At 35.0% G+C, this 24,421-nt stretch overlaps 2 protein-coding genes across 3 annotated transcripts; one reads left to right on the top strand and one right to left on the bottom strand.

The window, feature by feature from the left end:
- The first annotated feature begins 1,203 nt into the window (after positions 1-1,203).
- Positions 1,204-15,282, top strand: ppp1r14d (protein phosphatase 1 regulatory inhibitor subunit 14D). Of its 2 annotated transcripts, none has more exons than XM_052580735.1 (4): positions 1,204-1,644; positions 13,763-13,843; positions 13,945-13,977; positions 14,807-15,282. In XM_052580735.1, exons 1-4 carry the CDS (start codon positions 1,462-1,464, stop codon positions 14,822-14,824), a joined length of 315 nt encoding a protein of 104 aa, XP_052436695.1. In that variant the 5' UTR covers positions 1,204-1,461; the 3' UTR covers positions 14,825-15,282. The 2 variants fall into 2 exon arrangements, with proteins under 2 accessions (XP_052436695.1, XP_052436694.1); XM_052580734.1 differs by having other exon boundaries at positions 1,211-1,644; positions 14,831-15,282.
- Positions 15,283-17,511: 2,229 nt separating this feature from the next.
- zfyve19 (zinc finger, FYVE domain containing 19) lies at positions 17,512-24,416 on the bottom strand. Its single transcript, XM_052580996.1, has 11 exons — positions 24,221-24,416; positions 24,021-24,142; positions 23,892-23,945; positions 23,299-23,462; positions 22,083-22,234; positions 21,892-21,997; positions 20,534-20,752; positions 19,501-19,577; positions 18,734-18,838; positions 18,442-18,626; positions 17,512-17,768 (listed from the first exon to the last, which is right to left on the bottom strand). The coding sequence occupies exons 1-11, from the start codon at positions 24,272-24,274 to the stop codon at positions 17,687-17,689; spliced, it is 1,320 nt and encodes a 439-aa protein (XP_052436956.1). The 5' UTR covers positions 24,275-24,416; the 3' UTR covers positions 17,512-17,686.
- Positions 24,417-24,421: the final 5 nt, after the last annotated feature.

Raw genomic sequence — 24,421 nt, 5'->3', positions numbered from 1 at the left:
GAACTCAAGGTTAGATTATTGTATTGCTTTATTGGGTGGTTGTTCTGCACGCTTGGTAAACAAACTACAGCTAGTCCAAAATGCAGCAGCAAGAGTTCTTACTAGAACCAGGAAGTATGACCATATTAGCCCGGTCCTGTCCACACTGCACTGGCTCCCTATCAAACATTGTATAGATTTTTAAATATTGATCATTACTTATAAAGTCCTGCATGGTTTCGCACCTCAGTATTTGAATGAACTCTTGTTGCATTATAATCCTCCATGTCTGCTGCATTCTCAAAACTCAGACAATTTGATAATACCTAGAATATCAAAATCAACTGCGGGCGGCAGACCCTTTTCCTATTTGGCGCCTAAACTCTGGAATAACCTACCTAACATTGTTCGGGATGCAGGCACACTCTTGCAGTTTAAATCTAGATTAAAGACCCATCTCTTTAACCTGGCATACACATAACATACTAATATGCTTTTAATATCCAAATCCGTTAAAGGATTTTTAGGCTGCATTAATTAGGTAAACCGGAACTGGGAACACTTCCTATAACACCCGATGTACTTGCTACATCATTAGAAGATTGGCATCTACGCTAATATTAGTCTTAGTAACTTTGTAACTCCCTAAGAACCACCCAGAACACCCTAGCAACAGTTTAGCAAGCCCTAGCAACCACCCAGAACACCATAACAACGGACACATCATAACAACCTTATACCAATCTCTAGCAACCACCCAATAACATTTGTGATGGTGAGTTTCGCACAAGTAAACAAGTAGCATAGTTTCTTTACAAAAGTATCACTAGCATACTGTGATAATGATTTGATTTTGTGTTTTAATGATTTGGTTTTTAAACCAAACAAAATAGATTAAGTTCTTTTTTTTATTTATTAATTATAATTGAAATAAGTTACATGTTTTTTTTTTTTTTTATAAAAGCATTTTTTAATGAATAAATATATATGACATATTTAATTACGCATATGGAAAATAGTAACAAGTGCTTTAAAGCAAGTGTTTGGCCTCTGACCCCAATCCTACGGCATGTTATCAGTCTTAAGTTGGACTATGTTCTTCTTTAAAACACACATGAAGACACCAGACAGAGAGTGAGTGAGTAAGAGAGAGAGAGATAGAGAGACAGAGAGAGGGAGAGTTAGCGAGAGGGAGGGAAAGAGAGAGAGAGAGAGAGAAAGAGAGAGACACAGAGGGGGAGGGAGTCAGTGTTAGCAGAGCGCAGACAGAAGACAGGCACTAAAGGAGGCTGTCGTATAGAAACACCACCATCATGAGTCAGAAACACAGTGTAGTATAGAGACACACACCGAGGAGAAAACAGCAGCAGGACGGTGACTGAAGGAGCCTGTGTTTGAATCTGTGAGACAGACAGAGAGAGAGAGAGAGAGAGAGAGAGAGAGGCTGCTGTCTCTTGGTCTTCTCCCCGCTGGTGTGAGGTTATGGCAGGCATGGCGTCGGAGCCAGGAGCCCAGTCCAGAGTGATGTTTCAGACCAAAGAGGAGGAGCCTGCCCAACGCAAACTGGGCAAACTGACGGTCAAATACAACCGCAAAGACCTCCAGAGGAGGCTGGACATCGAGGAGTGGATCGACGGTCAGCTGCACCTGCTGTACGACTGCGAGGTAAGACAGATCCAGAGAGACAGACGCTCCGAGACTCATCACAGCACGATCAGACCCAAGTACATAATACAGAAAAATGTCTGCTTCTCCTAAAAGTGCTCATGAAGTGAATATGGAGCAGATCAGGTAGTTTGTGGAGAAATTAGGTCATATTGAGGTCTCTGACCTCTTAACTCTGTTGAGATCTCTTTTTTTCTGGAGAAACATCTGAGAAGCTGGAGATAAATATCTCTTTTTAATCTCAAGGCTGTCTAGGAGGAACAGATCGAGGGAAGTCTGTTGAAACACATTATTTTACTATGATACCAACCATTGCTTTAAGTGGGCCAGTACGCACCAGTACTCAGTACCGCCACTTCCAAATATAGCTCAGAACGTGCTTTTAGCATACTGGTACATTCATTTGGACACCTGTTTTAATAGAGGGTTTAATCTTTTGCCTTCGCTGCCGCTCTTCAGAGCGCCCTTCACAATGCACACTTCCTAATTCTTCCTAGTTCGGAGTATGGAGCGTGAATCATTTAAACCAGTTCGGGAGTTCGGAGCGGGTTCGCGAATCATTTGAGTCAGTTCGGGAGTTCGGAGCGGGTTCGCGAATCATTTGAGTCAGTTTGGGAGTTCGGAGCGGGATCGCAAAGCATTTGAGTCAGGTCGGGAGTTCGTAGAGGGTTTAGGAATCATTTGAGTCAATTTGGGAATCGCGAATCATTTGAATCAGTTCGGGAGTTCGTATCGGGTTCGCGAATCATTTGAGTCAGTTCGGGAGTTCGTAGAGGGTTTAGGAATCATTTGAGTCAATTTGGGAATCGCGAATCATTTGAATCAGTTCGGGAGTTCGTAGCGGGTTTGCGAATCATTTGAGTCAATTTGGGAATCGCGAATCATTTGAATCAGTTCGGGAGTTCGTATCGGGTTCGCGAATCATTTGAGTCAGTTCGGGAGTTCGTAGAGGGTTTAGGAATCATTTGAGTCAATTTGGGGATCGCGAATCATTTGAATCAGTTCGGGAGTTCAAAGCGGCTTCGCGGATCATTTTAAACAGTTTGAGGAAGCGTAGCGGGTTCGTGAATCATTTGAGTCAGTTCGGGAGTTCGTATATATATATACAGATCTGAATATATATTATTTAGATCTAAATATATGTTTTTATTGATTTTTTTTTTGTATTAAGAGAGTATGCGGGTGGTCACGTGACCCAGAGCGAGATGGCTGCTTGAGTACTCGGCTCCGCTCTAATATTCAACTAATTAACGTTTTTTCCTCCGAATCTTTCGTTTTAAACAATTTTACAGACCTTCAGTCATGTCTGACCCCACTTCGGACAAGGATTTTCCGATTTTCGGATCAACACGCTCGCAGAAAGCAAAAGAAAAAGACAAAAAGAAGACCACTCATTCCTCGCCGCTAGCAGAAGCTAATGCTAATCCAACAGAAGTTGAATCGGACATGGCGCTGGTACTTTCTGAAATAAGAGCCAATGGTTCACGTCTTGAGGGAATAACTAATAGGCTGGAGGGAATAGCTGGATCCGTCTCCTCTCTACAGAATTCGTTTGCGGCTCTTACTGAGAGGATTGACGGCATTGAGACCCGTTTAACAGAAGCTGAAGGGAGAATTTCATCTGCAGAAGACTCAGTGGCAGTGTCCGAGAGTCAACTTGCTAATTTACATACCAAAGTGGAACAGCTTCAGTCAAAAGTGGACGATTTAGAGAACAGAGGTCGACGAAAAAATTTGAGAATAGTTGGCCTACCAGAAAGAGCGGAAGGTTCCGGTCCACTCGTATCATTTCTCCGTTCCTCTATTCCCAAATGGCTAGACCTGCCTGCAGACTCTCTCACACTGGATATTGAACGGGCCCATAGATCTCCTACTTTTGCGCCCAGTAATCCGAATTCACCCCCGAGAAGTGTTCTGGTTCGCTTTTTGCGATTTACGGAAAAGGAAACTATTCTGAGGGCAGCGTTGAAGAAGAAGATTATTCATGACGGCGCAGAGCTTCGGTTTTACTCAGATCTTTCTTCGAGTGTCCTGCAGAAACGACGCGAGTTCAACTCAGTGGTCAAGATCATGGTCTCCCGTGGCATATATCGCGGATTCGCCTACCCTGCTCGGCTAAGATGCTTACACTCGGGACAGATCCGCTTGTTTGATGATCCGAACTCGGCTCAAGTTTTTCTCGACTCTATGGACAGATAATTTTTTTTCTTTTCATCTTCAGCTGTAATAAACGCTATATTTTTCGGAGGAATTTTTTTTTTTTTTCTTCTTCTTCTGAACCCGCCAGACTTGTAAGTGATTAAGGGTAGCTTTTTTATTTTTTTTTTATTTTTTTTATACACTTTATTGTTATTATTTATGTATTTTTAAGGTTACTTTTGTTGCTACTTTTTGCTGCTTTCAATATTTGCTACCTTGAATCACTGTTTTTTTTTTTTTTTTTAAAGGGGATCTAGATGTTGTAGGCTAAATTTTCCCTTTCCTGTACCCCCTTTTTTATTTATTTATTATTATTATTTAATCATTGGGTTCAGTAATTTTAATTACGTATTGGATTTTATTCATATAGGAGCGATTCTTGAGAGGGCTTTTTTCCTCAGTGGCATTATTACGATGATATCTTTATTTATGTTCCTTATCTCATTTTGTGACTTAGTGATGTTCTTTGTGCCCTATCGTTTGGGGATGGGGCCTGGGGGGGTGGATTTTTTTGGGGTAACTCAGTGTTCAATTTGTGGTACTGTTCTGTTCAAACTTGGTGTCTTTTATATACAGGATCTACGTTTATCATCATCAGCTCATCAGCATCTTAATTTGTTTGTTTTTTTGTTTGCATGCATGATATTCTCAAATTAGTAACTTGGAATGTGAAGGGTATCGGCCACGTTATAAAGAGGAAGAAAATTTTGACATTTCTCAAAAAGGAACATGTGTCCATTGCTTTGTTACAAGAAACCCACTTATCGGACACTGAACATTGTAAACTCAAAAGAGACTGGGTGGGTCAGATATATTACTCCTCTTATACGTCAAATAGTAGGGGGGTGGCAATTTTAATTCACAAGAACATTTCATTCAATCTGGATTATGTAGAGTCTGACTCTGAGGGGAGATTTGTACTAATCTCGGGCTATATTTTCGGAGTGCATCTCACTATTGGAAATGTATATGCCCCAAATATTGATTGCCCCAATTTTATATCTGAGACCGTTTTGCATTTTAACCAGTTTTGTGGAAACCTGGGGTTCTTAGGTGGTGATTTTAATTGTATAATTGATAATAATTTTAAAGATTTAGGCCTAGCAGATATTTGGAGGGAGCTACACCCGAAAGACAGAAATTACACATTCTATTCTCACCCCCATAACTCTTATTCCAGGTTGGACTATTTCTTTGCACCATCTGAATGTATTCACCAAGTGAAATCCTGCTATATTGGCCCTATTGCTTTGTCCGACCACAGCCCTGTATATTTAGACTTGGATATCAATTTGTCCATTCCTAAATCCAATTATTGGAAGTTTAATACTTCACATTTGAATAATGACAGCTTCTGTACGTTGCTTAAACAGAAAATAGTTCAGTACTGGCAGGAAAACCATAACTCTCAAGTTTCTTCTGCGACAAAGTGGGATGCCGCTAAAGCGGTGTTACGGGGCCACATTATTTCCTATTCTTCTTTAGTGAGTAAACTCAAGACCAAAAAAAGTAAAGAATTAGAGACAGAGGTGATTCACCTAGAAAATCAACACAAACAAACACCAAATCAAACCAATTGGATTCAGCTAAACAGAGCAAAAGCAAAATTAAATTTAGACCACACAGAGCATATCAAGAAATTACTGTTTTTTAGTAAGCAAAAATATTACGAATTCGGAAATAAACCTAGTAGTTTACTTGCATATCAACTTAAAAAAACACAACAAGAAAGAGTTATAAAGGCAATCAGGACACCAGAGGGCAAGGTCTCTTTTGATCCTCAGACAATTAACAATACTTTTTCAGATTTTTACAGGACTTTATACAAAGCTGAAGGCTGTTGTTTAATGAAAGATATATCAGATTATCTGTGTAATTTTTCTCTTCCTGTTGTTTCTGAAACAAACAGAGCTCTTTTAAATGCCCCTTTCACTAAGGAGGAAATCTGGCAAGCTATTCAGTCCATGCCATCAGGCAAAGCCCCAGGCCCAGATGGGTTCCCGCTTGAATTCTACAAGCAATTTTGGCAAGATATTAGCCCAATTCTAATGCCTGCAATTAATCACCTTTCAGAGCTAAACTTAATGCCTGAGTCTTGGTCCTCTGCCATCATCAGCCTCATTTTAAAAAAAGATAAAGACCCTTTGGATTGCTCCTCTTACCGCCCAATCAGTTTATTGAATGTAGATTACAAAATCATAGCTAAAGCATTGTCTCGACGCCTCGAATCCGTCCTTCCTTCTATCATTTCCCCTGATCAGACCGGGTTCGTAAAATCTAGATATGGTTCTGACAATATCCGTAGATTACTGAATATTCTAGATTATGTACATACGACCAAGGATCCCACATTAATTGTTTCGCTTGATGCCGAAAAGGCATTCGATAGGGTGGAGTGGCCTTTTCTTTTTGCCATATTGGAGAAGATAAATTTAGGACACAATTTTATTAATTTGGTTAAACTCTTTTATTCCCAGCCTATGGCGTCGGTTAATACAAACCGTCTAGTGTCTGGCAGATTTCCGGTTGGTAGAGGCTGCCGCCAAGGTTGTCCACTTTCACCTCTTTTATTTTCTTTGGTAATTGAACCTCTGGCTGCAGCAATGAGGGCCAATACTAATATACAGGGTATCAGAGTAGACTCAGAAGAGCATCGTATTTCTCTTTACGCTGATGATGTGTTATTATATTTTAAATATACAGAGACTTCCATTGACACAATTCTATCGATTATTAGTGAATACAGTACTTTCTCTGGGTATAAAATTAATCTGAATAAATCTCAGGCTTTATACCTGTATGCTCCTCCCGAGGCTGCTTTGGGGTCTCCGTTTCGCTCTGCTCCCTCAGGTTTTCAATATTTAGGAATAAACATTACACCCAATTTGAGTGATTTATTCAAAGCTAATTACACCCCATTAGTTACCAAAATTTGTCAGGACCTGTCCGATTGGTCAAACCTCCCTATTTCTTTTTTGGGCAAGATTAACGTCATAAAGATGAACATCTTACCTAGGTTAAACTTTTTATTTCAAAATCTGCCCTGTTATTTAACTGCTGTTTTCTTTAAAAATGTAAATTCCACTATATCAAAATTTATATGGAATAAAAAAAAGCCAAGACTCAAATTTTCTATTTTACTGAAACCCAGAGAATTAGGAGGGGTCGCACTCCCTAATTTCCAGTTATATTTTTGGTCTGCCCAGATTAAAAATATGATCAATTGGTTTCTAAACAGAATGGACTCACAGTGGGTAGGGATTGAGGCTTTGCGATGTTTTCCAAATTTGTTGTGTACCCTACCATTTATTTACAATATACATAAAATTGAATCAATATCTAATATTTTTACGGTATCAAACACTCTCCTAGCATGGAAAGATATTTTAAAGTATTTGAACATTCCAAACATCCCATCTTTAAAATCTCCAATTTCATTCAACCCTGATCTACCCCCTGCTATCCAGAACATTGGTCTTCGTTCTTGGAGATTGAGGGGAATTTTGGAGCTAGGTCAGCTTTTTGACAAGGGCCATCTCAAATCTTTTCAACTGCTAAAACAAGAATTCAATTTACCTAATAAGGATTTCTACAAATTTTTGCAACTACGACATTTTCTGGAATCACTTCTAAAGGATGAGAGAATACGCTTAGATCTCGTTGACATAGAAAAACAACTGTACTCTTCAGTTTCTCTTAAAAATAGGATTTCTGTTTTTTACGCCATGTTTTCTAATGTCGGTTCCTCCTCCTTAGATCCTCTGAAACTAGTATGGGAAAAAGATTTTGGAACTAATCTCAGTGACGATGACTGGGTTTCGGCCTGTTCTGGCATCTTCTTTAGAGGCGCATCAATATCAAACCATGAGCAAAGCTTCAAGTTCATTTACAGGACTTATTTAACACCGGTTCGCCTCCACAAGATCTTTCCTAATGCTTCCCAACTGTGTTTCAAATGTAAGTCTAATATTGGTACGGTCATGCATGTGTTCTGGGACTGTGATATGATCAAGACTTACTGGAAAGAGATACATAAAGCTGTTCAGAAGATTATTGGTAAATCTTTTGCTTTATCCCCAAGTATCTATCTCTTGAACTGTAAAGCTGAATTACATCTCAACCATGATCAAGAATGTGTGTTACATTTCTGTGCCTTTTTGGCGAGAAAATGTATACTTTTGTTGTGGTCCACTCGACATGTCCCTTCCATCAATATGTGGTTGAGTCAAGTTGCCACATATCTACCTTTAGAAAAACTAACCTGTGATTTACACCAGAAGTCTAACGACTTTTGGCGTGTTTGGTCCCCTCTTTGGAATTTCCTTGAGAAAGTATGTTGATTGTCTCTATTTCTTGATTTTTGTTTGGACTGGTGCTATTGCCCTTCATTCAACCCTTGAACTATCATTGTATAACTTTATGATGGACTGTATGATGGATGACTGTGTATACTGCTATGGGACACCTGTACCACGGTTTTGTTACTGTAAAACTATAAACACATAATAAAAAAAAAAAAAAAAAAAAAAAAAAAAAAAAAAAAAGAGAGTATGCATATAGCCTGTTAGCACAACATTGTACAACATTAATTATTATAAGTGGTAATCACTAATCTAAAGTAGCCTACATGCTTTACTAATATATTTAGACTTGTAGCTATATATTCAGATTTACCTCTATGTATTCACCAGAACTGTCATCTGACTCAAATGCTCAAATTTGCTCGGAGCAATTACCTCAAGTGTCCAATGCAAGTGCATTACTGGTTATTTTAATGAACTGAGGGACGAGTGTGACTGAACGACTGCTCGTGAAGCGTGCACAGATCAGACTGTAATCAGCATTCAGCTGACGTCATGAATTGCTGGTGATGGCGAGTCACGGACATCTGGTGATGCACAACATCTGCCGCGTTACATCACAGATCTGGCTGGTTCAGCATGATGGGATGTGTGTGTGATCGCACGACATTTACTCCAATGTGCTGAGGATACAGTGACATTAGAGGAGAGAAGGTGATGGTGTTTTAACTGTTTTTCCTGTGTGAGATACAGACGGCCACATGCTGATTATAACTCGCAGCCCGCTGACTCACAGCTGCTCTAATGCCAATCTCTCCCAACGAATAAGAATAATAACTGTGATGACCTGCGATAATGTTTCTGTGCCATAACGCTCTTTCAGATGGATTCTAAATGGCTTTCATAGTTTGCATTGTTCATCAGCTGGAAAAAAACATTATATATATATATATATAATATACTTTTATTGCTGTGGACTTAAAGTCATGTAAACTTAAGTATTATATTTTATAGTTATCATTATAGTCATCTTCCTTGGTTTGAAAAGTTTCAACCAGATGAAACCAGAGTGTATTTTTGCACTTCATGGAATGCAAAAATAAAAACAGCATTTCTAATGTAGCAAAGTGAGATTTCTGGTTTCTTTGTCCAAAAAGACTTGTTTACATTATTGCATCTGGCAGATGCTTTTATCCAGAAACTTACAATTACCTTCATTGTATCTATGAGATTCTCTGGAAATCGAACTTATGACCTTGGTGTTGCAAGCGCCATGCTCTATAATTAGTCATTTACTCTCTGGAGTAACTGAGGGGTTAATCTGTGATCGCTGAAACTACAGCATTTCAGTTACCATCCTAACCCACCCTGATAACACGATGAACTGCACCATGGGCTTTTGTGATATGATATCTTGCATGTGACAGCTGTACACTGGTGTAAAGCTGTCTTACATTATACCAGAAAATAACAGAAAGTAGCTCAAGGAATAGAGCATGATGCAAGGCGATGCATGAGCTGAAAAAATAAATATAATGCAAGGAACAAGTATTAATTTCTCATTGCTTCAGTATCAGAAATGAAAGATTTCCAATGCATTTTTATCTTTATTTGGTATATTACTTGTAATCAAGTCAAATCACTGTTATTTATATAGTGCTTTTTATAATGCAGATTCAAAGTTACTTTACAATATGAAAAAATATAAAAATAAAGAAATAATGTGCCGTTCCACTCTGGCTAGACAAGATAAAGTCAGATAATCATATAAAATCATGCAAGTGAACCAATCAAATGAAACAAATTCTTAACATGAGCAGTTAAATCTTAAATGAATATAATTCAACATCAAAAGAGAGCTGTAAATAAAGTAACATATGTTAGAATATATGTGAAACACTTCACCGGTTATTCAGCTTTTTTATTGTTTACTGTAACTTTAGATTTCAATAGAATTGCTGTTTCAGGTTTTTGAGTTGTTGAGAGTTTTTATCAGCATCCTTTTTAAGTTAGCTCCACTTTCAACAGCTCAGCTCCGAAACAGCGAGCTACAGGTCACTAAACCCCTCACCAGACAGAACTAGAAAAGAAGAAAGTGTACCGAATGTTAGGTTATAGATTACAAGAACAGAGGAAATCATTTCTGCCTCCACATTTGCAATATCCGGCTCCCCTCGCAGTCATGGTTAATGTCTGATTTAATAGATGTTACTATTAAACTCAAGCACTCATGGACACATGGGAGATTCAAGCATTTATCGGTGCACATATCTTTCATCATGGTGTGTGTGAGACTGAGAACGTGTTGAAGATAGTCTGTGTGTGTGTTTACTCTTCTGTAGCCGTCAGATGACACAGAACTGAATGATTCCTGATAAACACACAAGTACTGCTTGGTTTTCTAGTTTTTAAGTGGATTTAAATGGAGCATGCTTTGAGGGGAAGACATCTGTTGTGTCCTAAATACACGTTAAAGCATCTTTATTTAAAGAGCACCCTTTCATGTTTTCTGTGGTGCTCTTGTGCGTTTCACTAATGTGATCTCTATTAAGTTACATGCTTAAGGCATCTTTAAAGTACTATAGACATCACCAATCTTCTCCAGTTGATTGATTACATTAAGAGTTGAAAACCATTTTTTTGCATTACAAGTTTTTTTTATGTTATGTTTAAAGATGCAAATAAGATGTTACCTAATTAAGCATACACAGATTTCACTATTCTGAAAGAAAGTGTTATGGAGAGCCAAATAACCTCATATTTCTAATTTCTTACCCGTAGTGTCTTACCTTAGATAGTATTATTCACAATATTATACTGGAATATTATATGCTCCTGGTTAGCTTCTGGCTCTTTTAAAGCACCTGAAGACTGCACATGGTTTTCTAAAGTTGTTTGGGAGCGGCGTTTCGGCAATGATGATGAATATTTGATGGGTCGGCGGAAGGGTTTCACTCTGACGCTTCCGCGTGGAAGTCTGTAACAGTCCGGCCCCTGTGTCAACAGCTGCATTATTCATGAGCATCTCTAATTTATGCGTGACCTCACTGGATCCTGCAGTTACTCTGCCCAACCCTGACTGAAAATAACACGTTTTTGGTTTGGAGCACAAACACTGCGAGACAACACACACACATATACACATACTCAACTTTAAAGGATAGTTCACACAAAAATAACAATTCTGTCATCCTTGGTAACAAATATTACTTATGTAACCCTTGTTACCTGAAGGAGGGAACAGAGACGTCACGTCAGTAATGACAGATTAATTGGGATCCCTACCAAAATGCCATGGATGCTGCCCCTTCCAGTGTCCAGTGTGAGCCTTTTTTTCGGCATAGGCTTGGGGCTCGCAACGAGAAAGCCTAAACCGTGGACTTTACACATATGGGATCCACATTTATCTCTTCATATGGGACTCAGCCTATTAACGTTTATCAAGGATTCAGCGAGAGAGGGTCTGGCGGCAGACGTTCTGGCTGCAAAGGGGATGGAGGAGCTCGACAGGGTCAACAGTACGGACACTGTGGAGCGGTTTTAGCAAGCCGACACTAAGCCTGGGACCTCTACCCATTTCAGGTGAGAACACAGGAGGATACCGGCTCCACACGAAGGCTACAGAATCTAGTGAATGTGTTGGGGGTCGCCCAGCCAGCAGCTCTACAGATATCTTTCAGTGAGCCAGTGCCCAGGAGGATGCAATACCTCTAGTAGAGTGAGCTCTCAACCTGAATGAGCAGGGCACAATCCAGTGGGCCATCCTCTGCTTCGAGACAGCATTCCCCTTATAGTTTACACTCTAAGTGGATCGGTGTCTCTAAGAGAGATCCCAATTCATTGTCATTACCGACATGATGTCAAGAGAGACCGACTGATAGGGAACTTTGGGGGAACATTGTTTTGAAATCTATCTATCTATACATCTTTTTTTCTTTTCATGATTATAACTTTATTTAAGAGTTACAAGAAAATTTCTTACAACATTCTACTAACTTCATTTTACCTTAAATATAAAATTATTTTTTTAAATTCTAAGAATGTTAAAATTAAAGAATTAAGAATGTTAAATTTTTCTTGTGGTGATTAGAATGCTTTCTAAAGCTTACAAAACATTTCTTAGAATGTTCAAAAAGCAAAAGAGAACACTAGAAAATATTTAGAGAATGCTGTTATTTTATGATAGTACTTTTGTCGACAACATGGTCACCATCACTTAAAATTTTTTTTTATGATCAATAAATCTTGGGAACGTATGCTTTAACATTATTTTGACTCTTAATAATGTAGTTCAAAATACATTTTTCATTATGAGATTGAACTAGACAAGATTTTTTAAAGGAATGTATTGAAATTAAGCCTACTTAAAAGATTTTAAGGCAGCAACTTAATGCACATTATCTTTGCGTCTTCATATTTAAATATAGATATGCTTCCATAAATATAGAATGCTTATTTATTTATTTATTTATTTATTTATTTTGAATTTCAGTATGGAGTAATTTTTTTAATGGCTTTTTAAAATTTCATCTTAGTTTGAATTTTTTGTAATTTTGTTTTGTGCTTTTGTACAGTGATGTATTGCTGCCACACATATTTTTTTCGCCTTCAATTATGTCGTAATAACGAGATAAGTCGTTTTAATAAGACAACATCTCGTTATTACGAAAAAGTTGTGATTTTAATGAGAAAAGATCTCTTTATTATGACATAATTCATTGAGGAAAAAATATGTGTGCGGCAGCAATGCGTCACCATACTTTTGTCATTGTTTAGCCTTTTTGTTTTCTTTTTCTTTTAGTTTTAGTAGAAGTATTGCAATGTGTATCTTTGACAACAGAAATATTACAAATTTTCATGTATTTTTATGTTTTTCTTATTTAATATTTATTTCCTATCAGCTTTATTGATTTATCAATATATGCAAAATTTAAATTAGCTTTTAGTTTTTATATATTCAAAGTTTTACTTTAATTTTAGTTTATGTTTTAGTACTTTTATGAATTGTATTTATTTATTTATTTGTTTTTATTTTAGTATTTCAACTTATATTACAGGATTACAAATTTCTAAATGATGAATTTAAGTATGCATTTACAGAAAGATTTGTTAAGTTAAAATTTAAGTCAATTTTTTATGTGCTTGCCATTTTTTTATTTGTCTATTTAGCTTTAAGTTATTTATATTTCAGTTTCAGTTTTAGTAATTATACTTCAACTTATTTTATTTCATTTAGTTGTCGTGAAACATTTTAATTTTAGGTTTTTAAGTTTTTCATAGTCATATTTTTTTTTTATATTATTTCAGTTTTAATTTCAATTTCAATGTGGTCATTAATGTAGCGTTACTCTGGGGGTCATTATGATTTAAAATAAAAAGCTTTATGGCAGCCAGCCTCCTAAAATCTTGAAAATAATTAGATTTTCTTCTGGTATTGAATAGCCTGACTGCATTTCCAGCATCATTTCCCAGTTAGACACACTGCAGTTTGATTGCATCAGCAATATCTCTGGACCAATATCTTTCATGATTATTAATAGAGTTGTTTGCAATTAAAGGAGCGGTTGCATTATGAAGTGCACAGTGTCTGTGTTACGAGTCACTTCCTGTTTCTGCAGGACGAGGAGATTCCTGAGCTGGAGATCGACATCGATGAGCTTCTGGAGCTGACAGATACAGAGCAGAGATCTCGACTGCACGTATGTTCAGCTTCATCTCAATCATGTGACTGCATGCATCTAGAACATAATCAATCCCAAACATGTGCAGATGTTGTACCAGCTGTTCTGTGTTTTAACAGGAGCTTCTGCAAGAATGTGGAAAGCCAAAGGAGGTGAGGGAACACAAACTTATTAACAGATGAGTCATGCTTCATGTTACAGTGATTATGAAGAAAACTGACCTAAAAATCAGATGCACTGAAAAATATTTAGGTGCAAACGTAAGATTTATATATTGTAAAGGCAGGTCAAATTTCCAAATTTAATTTATATATATATATATATGTTTTGTATTATTTATTTTAGCTTTCATCAAATTTTTTATCTTACAATCATATATATATATTTATAAATGTATCAAAGTATTAATGTATATATTAATATTTTAAAATGGACTTTTGTTATTTACTCTTTTCACTGAACTGAATTTGTTATATGCGTTTTGTCACCTTTATTAATTTTTGTAAATATTTACTTGATTTATTTTGTATACATATTATAATGATTTAATTTCCCTAAAATTCAGATGCACTGCAAAAAAAAAAAAAAAAAAAAAAAAAATTATAATACAATTTAGGCATTTTTAATACAATTATTAATTTTATAATACAAATTTATGATTTATGTATTAGGTTTTCATATAATTTTTTTAATCCATTTGGATTGCACAGTTTTTATATAATCTAATATGATTCATATTTATATATGAGTCATATATAAAATATTTCAGCACCCAAGAAAAAAACAAATGTATAATTATGTAATATTATATACACCAGTTAATTATTTTTTAGTGTTAAAACTGTGTAATCCAAATACATTTGATTACAAATTGTCCTTGTAACATAAAAGAGTTAGAAAGAAGTTACATCACCATAGATGGTTTTAACTGCTAGTATTTGATAATAAATTAAGCAACACATTGTTTTTAAACTTTAACAGCACTTGAAATCTCTCTGACCGCAGGACTTTATCAACGGTCTGCTGTACAGGATAAAGGGGCTGAGGAAGATGTCAGGATCTCTGAAGAAATAGTGTAAGATCAAAGGCATTTTTAAAGATAATGAGAAGCACGTGGCCCCGCCCTTAACCCCGCCCCTGAAACAACAAGCCCCGCCCACACCCTCCTGTCTGTAGAGCACACATGGGACAATGAATCTTCCAGAAACAGTTTTAGACCACTAATAATTCTGTACAGTTTCTCCAGCATCACAGATCAAATGTATCGCATATTATTACTCAAATCAGCTGCTTTTTTTGTTTTTGTTTTATTGTGACATGTACATTCTGTTGCCTATTTATATACATATATATTTTGTTCTGACAAGTGTTGTATGCAATAATAAACAATTTCTTTTCAAGATTTTAGATGAAAAACATAGACACAGTTCTTGCTAATAAATTCAGAATCTAAGATATCTTTCTTACATTCTGCCGTTGTCTGATTTCAGGTTTAAAATGGAGATATTTAATGCATGACAATTAACACCGTCTCTGAAGTATATTCTAAGTAAGAAAATGGTAAAATATGCATCTTTCATAACATAACAAAAACATGAATTTAAGCATGAAATGCATCAATATTTGCAGTATTGCATTTATTTATCCTGTATTTCACCTCATGCATATTTATGTTTGGTGATATTTAGATGATTTGCATCCATAATGCATGACTCCAAACACATCCATCAGCACTAATTAGCCGATTTAAACACTTTATGGCTCAAATAACAAACATTTTACTGAAGAACTTGCAAAAATACAAATGCTTTTAAACCCTCTGATGCTTTTGATTATAAATATAATGTGTTTGTTTTTATAAACCGGCTTTAGTGATCAACAGCATGTCACAGATTCTATCTATAACCCACAATATTCTTCTAATGTATATTTACATTTGATTAAAGCTTTTAAAGTCCTTTAAATGAAATGAGTTTTAAAAGGAGATGGTGTTAAACAGTTTAACAAACACAAACTCCAGTGCGTGATTCCAGTCAACGATAAAACACAAGAAAACACGCAGGTAAACAACAGTAAGGCCGGATAACACTAAAGTGCATGTTGTGGTAATAAAGAGAAAATATGGTTGTTGAAGGTTAACTTTTATGCCACATTACTGGGTTTAGTCATTAACCCTCAGCTGTTTACTGAGATGATGATGTTGTTGAAGGTGTGAATCAGTGATGAATGTGTTTGCACTAACATTCAGAACTGCGTAGTCTTGAGGATATATATATATATAATATATATACACACGTGTGTATATATATATATATATATATATATATATATATATATATATATATATATATATATATATATATATATATATGTATATATATATGTGTGTGTGTGTGTATATATATATATATATATATATATATATATATATATGAAGAAATATATAAGAAGAAAAAAAAATAATTAAAGGAATCATGTTCAAAATAAAATATAAGTATCATGCTCTAAATAAAGTAAAAAGTAATACAAAAAAAGTAAAATAAAATACAGGTAATGCTAAAAATAAGTTTAAAGTAATATAATATAAAGTAAAATTTAAAAATACAGTTGTAAAGCTGAAAATAAAAAGTTATATAAAATAAAAATAAAATAAAATACAAGTATAATACTCAAAACAAAAGTTTATGAAAAAATACAGGTAATGCTAAAAATAGGTTAAAAGTAATATAATATAATATAAAGTAAAATAAAAAATGCTGGTGTAAAGCTGAAAATAAAGTAAAAAGTACTATAAAATAAAAATAAAATACAAGTATAATACTCAAAATAAAAGTGAAATAATACAGGTAACGCTAAAAATAAGTTAAAAGTAAAAATATCTAACATAATATTAAGATTTATTTCTGTGAATAACATTAAATTATAAGTAAAATAAAATAAAATCAAACATAAAATTAAGATGCAATTCTCTAAATAACATTAAATTAAATGAAAATAAAATAAAGGACAAGTATAATACAATAAAAGTAAAATAAAATACAGGTGTAATGATTAAAATAAAATCATATGAAATGAAAATCATGATGAGGCTTTTTAGGTTACGACTACATCTTGGTGTGTGATGTCATTACAGAATGTGTGTGGGTTAAAGGACAAACACTGGCTTACTGTACACACACACACACACACACACACACACACACACACTCACACGGACACACACACACACACACACACACACACGTTAACGAGGTCATAAAATAATGATACAGTAAAGCAGCTGATATGCTGATATATGCTTTGATTAACTCCGTGTACAGCTCACGTCTTACACACACACACACACACACACACATCACACACAGAAACACAGCAAGTACAAGACAATGGAGTCCTGTGTCTTCATCATAAATGACTTCCTGTCATCCTCAATCCTCACCTCTCAATTATTCATCACAACATGGAAACAGCAGCAAACACAAGAACAGCTTCTAAAGAAAACAAGATCAGACTCTACAGACGGAGAACCCAACAGCAGCACATGCCAGCTTTCATTCAAACAGACAGGAAGTCCTCAAAAAACCTGAATGCAATGATATGAATGCATGCACTGTGATGCAATCAGAGGTTACAGTTCAGCAAACATGAACGAGAGTGAGGGAGAATGCAGAACACAAAACCATCACTAGTTCTCCAGTGTTTTATTGAGGTTTTATATTTATTTCACAAAGATGTAACCGAAGCAATCATTTCTCAAGAGTTTAACAAAAGTAGTGAAGGCTTTGAACAGTCTCGAGTCTAACATTGATGTGATTTTATGATTATTTTCTTATTTTCTGAAGTGAAATGATGGTGGAGGCTTCAGGCGTTCTTCTTGTCTTTCTTAGGAGCTGTGTAAGAGGAAGTGCGATGCTCTTTTCTGTCGTATTTGTCGTGGCCTTCTCTGTGGAAGAATGAAAGACAACTTTCACACGCTGAAGATCTCACGGAAAATGATTCCTGAACGAGATTCAGATGAAATATAATAAATCTGACGGGGAAGATGTGCCATAACCGTCTAGAATAAAAATAAACATGCTTTGGTAAATCATATTTCACAGTACAATATGAGATAGTAAGTCATAATACATCATAATTATGATTTACCAAACATTATATGAGCATTTAAGTCATAATTTCAACGTTTTATGCCATAATTATGACTTGCTAAGGTCTTATTTGGTAATTATGACTTTTTATCTCATAATTATAACTTGTTTTGACTTTCATAATTATGACTTTTCAACATTTCATGTCATAATTATGAGTTTTTTACTTTTTTGATAAAAACTTTGTCTCATTCTTTGACTAACTATATCACAACAATAATAATAATAATAATATATCATAATAATTTTTTGTCATATTTATGACTTTTCAACTTATTTGGTAATTATGACTTTTTATCTCATAATTATAACTTGTATTGACTCATAATTATGTCATAATTATGACTTTTGATAACACATTTTTATTTCATATTTTATGAATAACTATATCATAATTATTTTTAAAGTAATAATACTCATCTTAGTACACACTACTGAAAACAGCACGAGAACTGAGCCGAACGTCACCTGAAGCAGCGAGCGCAGAACAGATCCCGCTCGCACGTGTGGCAGCGTATGACAGCGTCCTGATTACAGATGCAGCACCACGCCAGCTCTTCATCATCATCATCCTCATCACGGTCTCCATCGTCTAAGCGGCGGATCTGTGAGACCGCAGCTGCTGGCTTTGATTTCGAGCGCGGCGCTGAGAGCTTCAACACAAACGGAGAAATAATGCACCATAGAGAAGACAGACTAGACTCTCTGTCTCTCTTGAGCATGTGTTGGTGTGATGCACACGCGTGTGTAGGGCTGTTACCGCTGTGTTCCTGCTGGACGTGTCCTGCTCTCTGTTCATCGGGCCGCTGGTCTCTGGTGGGATGTTGTAGCCGCTGGCTTCATCTAGAGCTGCTTCCTCTGATAACTGAACGAGAGACAGAAAACACACACTGACCTCTGCTGGTGGTTATGAGAAGTGCACCAGCTTTTCATTTCCTGATTTAGCATTTTCGACTTTTTGTCATAATTACGACTATCTATCTCATAGTTCTGACTTGTGTTATAAACATGACTTTTCAGGTCATAATTATGACTTAGTTTTTAATAATTTTGAGCTGTTATATGTCAAGCTTTTTTTATTGTTATGTCCTAATTAAAAGACTTTGTCTCAAAGTTGACTTAGAATTAAATCATAATTTTTTATTTATATCATAGTTTTGACTTACAAAGTTATTTTGTTTAACTTTGTCATCATTATTAATATTTATCTCATAGTTGACTCTGTAGATTTCATTTTTTTGTAATAATGACTTTTCTTTTTTACTTTTAAAACAAATTTGTATTTAATAATTTTGACCTTGTACCTCATAATTATGAAAACATAATTCTATGTTATAATTATGACTTTGTATGGACATTAAGAAAAACTGAATAAATGAATAACTTGAGTTCAGTGCATGCATGCAAACTTCAGACTGACTCTGCAATGACTTGCTGCATGCAAAAAGTGATTAAACTTTGAGTGCAAACACGGTCTTCTCTGATTTCTAGTAGGAATCTTGTTTTGATATTATTAGTATCCCAGACCTGCTTCATCACTCTGCGGATGACCTCTTCCTCCGTCTCCTCGTCACTGTCAGGATGCTGGAAATCTGACAGTCCGACTGAACAAACACAGAAACACGGCTGTATTACACAGCTATTAAAACAAATCATTCACAGTGCATTGAACTTCCATTAATACAATGGAAAATTCATTGGATAAAACCTGCTCTCTCCTGCTTTCTCCAGTAATGCAACCTCGATGCTTCATCAAAAAATGTAAAGTCAAAATTCGAGAACGTATGAGATTTTTATCGTGAAGAGAATATAAAAGAAAAAATGCATTAATAAAATGATCACTTTTAGACATTCTTTTAAAGTCGCCATTAAATTATAGTTGAGCCCATTTATCTTTATAGTGCATGTGACTTTTTGTGAACGCTTCATCTATGATTGTCTTCCATTATATATACCATATTTTCCGGACTATAAGTCACACTTTTTTTCATAGTTTGGCTGGTCCTGCGACTTACAGTCAGGTGTGACTTATTTATGAACCAAGAGAAAACATTACTGTCTCCAGCCACCAGAGGGCGCTCTATGCTGCTCAGTTCTCCTGTAGTCTACACTGAAGACAGAGAGCGCCCTCTGGCGGCTGGAGACGGTAATGTGAACTCTTGGTTCATGGTTCTAAATAAATGCTACTTGTATATGTTTTTTTCCTCGTCATGACATATTTTTTTAAATCTTTTTTGACTGTTACCTTCATTTTAATTAATGCATTATTTATTTATTTGAATAAAATTTAATTTAATCTGATTTAATCCAATGCAATAATAAGACAAATTATTATTAATTCCAATCAAATGTTTAGAATTCATTTTTGAAAGTAAAACTTTTTTTTTTGTTCAACAGCAATTGGCCAGAGATGCCTAGAAAAGCCAACTTTAAGAAAGCAAATTGCACAAGAAAGTGACTTTGATTTCACTCCACCTGAAGGATGAAGCACACTAATCTGGCATCCTTGCAATCTCACTCATTATATTTCAGAGTTGAACTGAAGCGGATGTGAACGCACCCTGCTCAGGATCTCGTCCCTGCAGGAGAGCCAGTCTCTTGTTCATCTCCAGCATCTGCTGCTGGTTGTGTTTGTCTTTCTTCAGCTCCTGCATGGCCTCCTCAAGCACACGCCTCTTCTCCGCCTCCAGCTGTTTGATTGACAGCTCGCCGTCATCAACGTTCTCATTCACACCCCAGAGTTCTTGTTTATTGAGATCGTTTAATGGTCTTTCTGTATCTACACAATTCAGAGAACACTGAGAAATGACATCATACGTTCCCCAGTTAAACAATCACAGTTAGACACATAACAAGTTTCCTGAAATATTACACTTAAATATGCAAATGATCTAATTAAATATGCACATACATTTCCAGGAAAGAATTCTAAACATTGTATCAAGCCAAGTTTCCAAGTTTTACAGAATGGATTTTGCCTCTTTTTATCACTCCGCAAATCAGAAAATACTTTATTGTCTTTTAACAATATTATAAATTCATATTATTTGGAAAATGTTTCGTTTCTATTAATTCACATTATTATATTTTTCCACATACTATAGTATTTATTTGTTTATTAAATTGTTATTTTTTTTAATCTATTTTCATTTCATTTAATCTTACATAATATAATTTGTCAAAAAAATTATTCTAATCAATTTTCTATCATTTATTTAATCAAATTGATTTTATTCAACAGACAAAATAAATATATTTTTCATTATGTTTTTATAAAAAAAATGTTACATAATGTGAAACCATGAACAAATGAAAAAAAGATATATTAAAACAAAAATCCAGAAAAGAAAAATCTTCTGAAAAAAATAAAAATAATAAAAATGATAATAAAATAAAATAAAATAAAATAATAAAATTAAATAAAAAAAATAATAAAAAATAAAGAAAAATAATAATAAAAAATTAAATTAAATTAAATTAAAGAAAAAAATGTTTGGTGTATGTAAATGCTGCTGAAGTGCAGAGAAAACTGCCAGTCTTTAAAGATATGAATTGTAACTGAAAATCACTGATGCAATAGACAAACTGCAATACAATAACTACTTAAATTCTTATTTTGAATTATTTCCCCTAGTCTTAAATAAGATGTTAAATAAGCAAAATAGCCTAAAGAACAATGCTTTTGCATCAACCACCACAGTAAAATAATCATAACATATGATGCTGTGACGCTTACTCTTAATCTAATATTCATTGTTTAATAAACTCAGGATGCTTAATCATTTATCTTGTCTCCTAAAATCAATTTAAATATGCACTTGAAATTGCAATGCATTATTCATCATAAAACTAAATGGGGATATTAAAATGCAAAACTGAAAAAATAAATAAATATGCATTTATAAATGCTGAAAGTACCCTGTGAAGACGTCTGCTGGTTATCAATAGCAACTTCTTCCGTCATCTGTGAGATCAGGTCATTGGTCTGCTCCGTCTGAGTCCTGCTGTCGGGCGGCTGATGAACCTGCACACATTGAACATCACAGCTGCGTCACTCATGGAGAAACTCTTCTGAAGAGCGTCTGTAGTGAAGGGTGATGTTTGGGTACAGGCCGTGGGGCTTGAGCGGGCGAGGGTCGTCCCTGCAGCGCGGCCAGACGCTCCTCCATGTCTTTAGCAGATGGCACGGACTGAAGCGGGGCTTTTAAAGCAGCGAGACGAGACTCCAGCTCCTTCTCTGACGGGATGGACTCTGATAACACTGAGACACACATCAGGGACACAGAAGGTCATCGGGTTTGTTTAATCTTCTGGTATTTATTTATTTTTTTTTCTTTGAGAAAGCCACTTTTAAAGGCGCTGTACTAGCGATTAATCGCGATTAATCCAAAATAAAAGTTTTTGTTTACATTATATATTTATACACACATGCATGTATATATTTCAGAAAAATAGGTTATGTTTATAGATTACATATATTTATTTATAATATAAATTATATTAATATATATAAATATAGACATGTAAATATTTTCTAAATATTTCAAAACTTTTATTTTGTATGCGATTAATCACGATTAATCGGTTGACAGCACTAATTTTTAACAGTTATTTTAGTATCACTGATATACTATTATATTTTTATTAATTACAATTTTTATTTTTATATTTTTCGTTTTCATTTTAATATTAGTTATTGTTGTAGTATTTTTTTATATGCCTATATAGTTAATCATATTTAATTTAATTTTTTTAATTGTATACTGTTTATTAAGTTTATTAATGTTTTAAACTTAAACTAATAAAAAAATATACATATTGCCTTGGCAAATAGCTGAAATGAAATTATTAAAAGCTGACATAAAATATTAATATTATAAACATCCCTAAAATATTAATTGGAAAATATAACTTTATTTTTATTTATTTAATTAAATGTATTTATTCTAATCAAATTCTACAATTTATTTTATAAATGAAAATCATGACATTCATGTGTATAACATCTTAATATCTCAAAAACCATTTTTAAGTAACTTATTTCAAAGAAGTTAAATTTTCATAATATTCTAGATTCATTGCATGAGAGTCAAAAACCCAGTATCTCAAAATATTTCCTTCTCCTATTTAGATTTTTTGACGTTCATGAGCGGTTATAATTAAAATTTAAAACCAAAAAAACTTTTGAAATGTTTTACTCTGCATGCAATAAATCTAGAATATATTAAAGTTTCACTTTTTAAAATAAGTTACATATAAAAGACTGGATGATAAATAAGATTAGATTATATGACAGATCAGAACGCAGTTTTGGACAGATCTTACTTGGCTTGGTTTCCTCTCTCAGCTTGTTGAGTCGTTCTGCGATGATCTGGTCCTCTTTACTGAGTCCTCTGGTTGAAATCAGACTCACAGAGCTGTTTTTTCCTCCCGCAGGTCTTGAAGGCTGATTCTGCGGAGCTTGTTTGGCTTCAAGAGCAGCGACTCGCCTGTAAGACGCCACAGATCTGGGTTTTACTCCATTGATATAGAAAGAATTGCATCTTATTCGGACTTTTCTAGCAAGCAATTCTGACTTTTTTCACATGCAATTCTGACTTTTTTTCACATGCAATTCTGACTTTTTTCACATGCAATTCTGACTTTTTTCTACATGCAATTCTGACTTTTTTTCACATGCAATTCTGACTTTTTTCTCACGCAAATCTGACTCTTTTTCTTGCAAGCGATTCTGATTTTTTTCTAGTGCAATTCTGACTTTTTTCTCACAAAATTATGACTTTTTTCTCACGCAATTCTGACTTTTTTCTCACACAATTCTGACTTTTTCTCATGCAATTCTGAATTTTCTAGCAAGCAATTCTGAATTTCACATCAATAACTGCTGCATTTGAAACGTGAGGCTTACAGATTCTTACTTTTTGTAGTTTTCAGGTGGGGACCATCTTCCAGCATCAGTCTGCTTACCTGAACTGCACAGAAAGATCTGTCAGTAGTGCATCAGTGAATATATAACCAGAGCTTAAACCTGTGTTTGACTTCCAGACCTGGTTAAGTTTCCATAACACTGTTTGCAGACTTTCTGCTGGCTGTTTCCAAATTTTGGCACCACAACATTGAATGTCAGACACCCAGAGCAGAAAGAATGGCCACAGTTTCTACACCCCAACTGCAAAACCACAAAACCAGGTCAAACATTTCAAATTAAGGTTGTGACTTGACTTAAGCTGTGTTTACATTCGCTAACCTCTTTTCTGAAGAGAGTGAACTTTGACGCACAGCCGTAACAACGGTTCTCCATATCGAGATTCTTCAGGGAAGCTTAAAAACACAGCGTGACACGAGAAAATAACATTTAGAAGCATACATTTAGTATTTTTCTAATCTATCAATTCCATTTCGCTTGAATCATAGCATGTAAACACAGGAAGCGCTGTGAGAACCGGGA

This window comes from Carassius gibelio, chromosome B17 (genome assembly GCF_023724105.1).
Source record: "Carassius gibelio isolate Cgi1373 ecotype wild population from Czech Republic chromosome B17, carGib1.2-hapl.c, whole genome shotgun sequence".
Classification (NCBI taxonomy): Eukaryota; Metazoa; Chordata; class Actinopteri; order Cypriniformes; family Cyprinidae; genus Carassius; species Carassius gibelio.
The sequence above is the reverse complement of the archived record's forward strand: the minus strand, read 5'-3'. Positions and strand labels throughout refer to the sequence as shown.

Coding starts and splice junctions, on each gene's coding strand:
- ppp1r14d (XM_052580734.1), top strand. CDS start 1,462: ATGGCAGGCATGGCGTCGGAGCCAGGAGCCCAGTCCAGAGTGATGTTT. Junction 1,645..13,762: donor ACCTGCTGTACGACTGCGAG/GTAAGACAGATC, acceptor CTGTTTCTGCAG/GACGAGGAGATTCCTGAGCT. Junction 13,844..13,944: donor AGCAGAGATCTCGACTGCAC/GTATGTTCAGCT, acceptor GTGTTTTAACAG/GAGCTTCTGCAAGAATGTGG.
- zfyve19 (XM_052580996.1), bottom strand. CDS start 24,274: ATGGAGAACCGTTGTTACGGCTGTGCGTCAAAGTTCACTCTCTTCAGA. Junction 21,998..22,082: donor CCGCTCAAGCCCCACGGCCT/GTACCCAAACAT, acceptor CAATGTGTGCAG/GTTCATCAGCCGCCCGACAG. Junction 18,627..18,733: donor CGTCCAGCAGGAACACAGCG/GTAACAGCCCTA, acceptor TTTGTGTTGAAG/CTCTCAGCGCCGCGCTCGAA.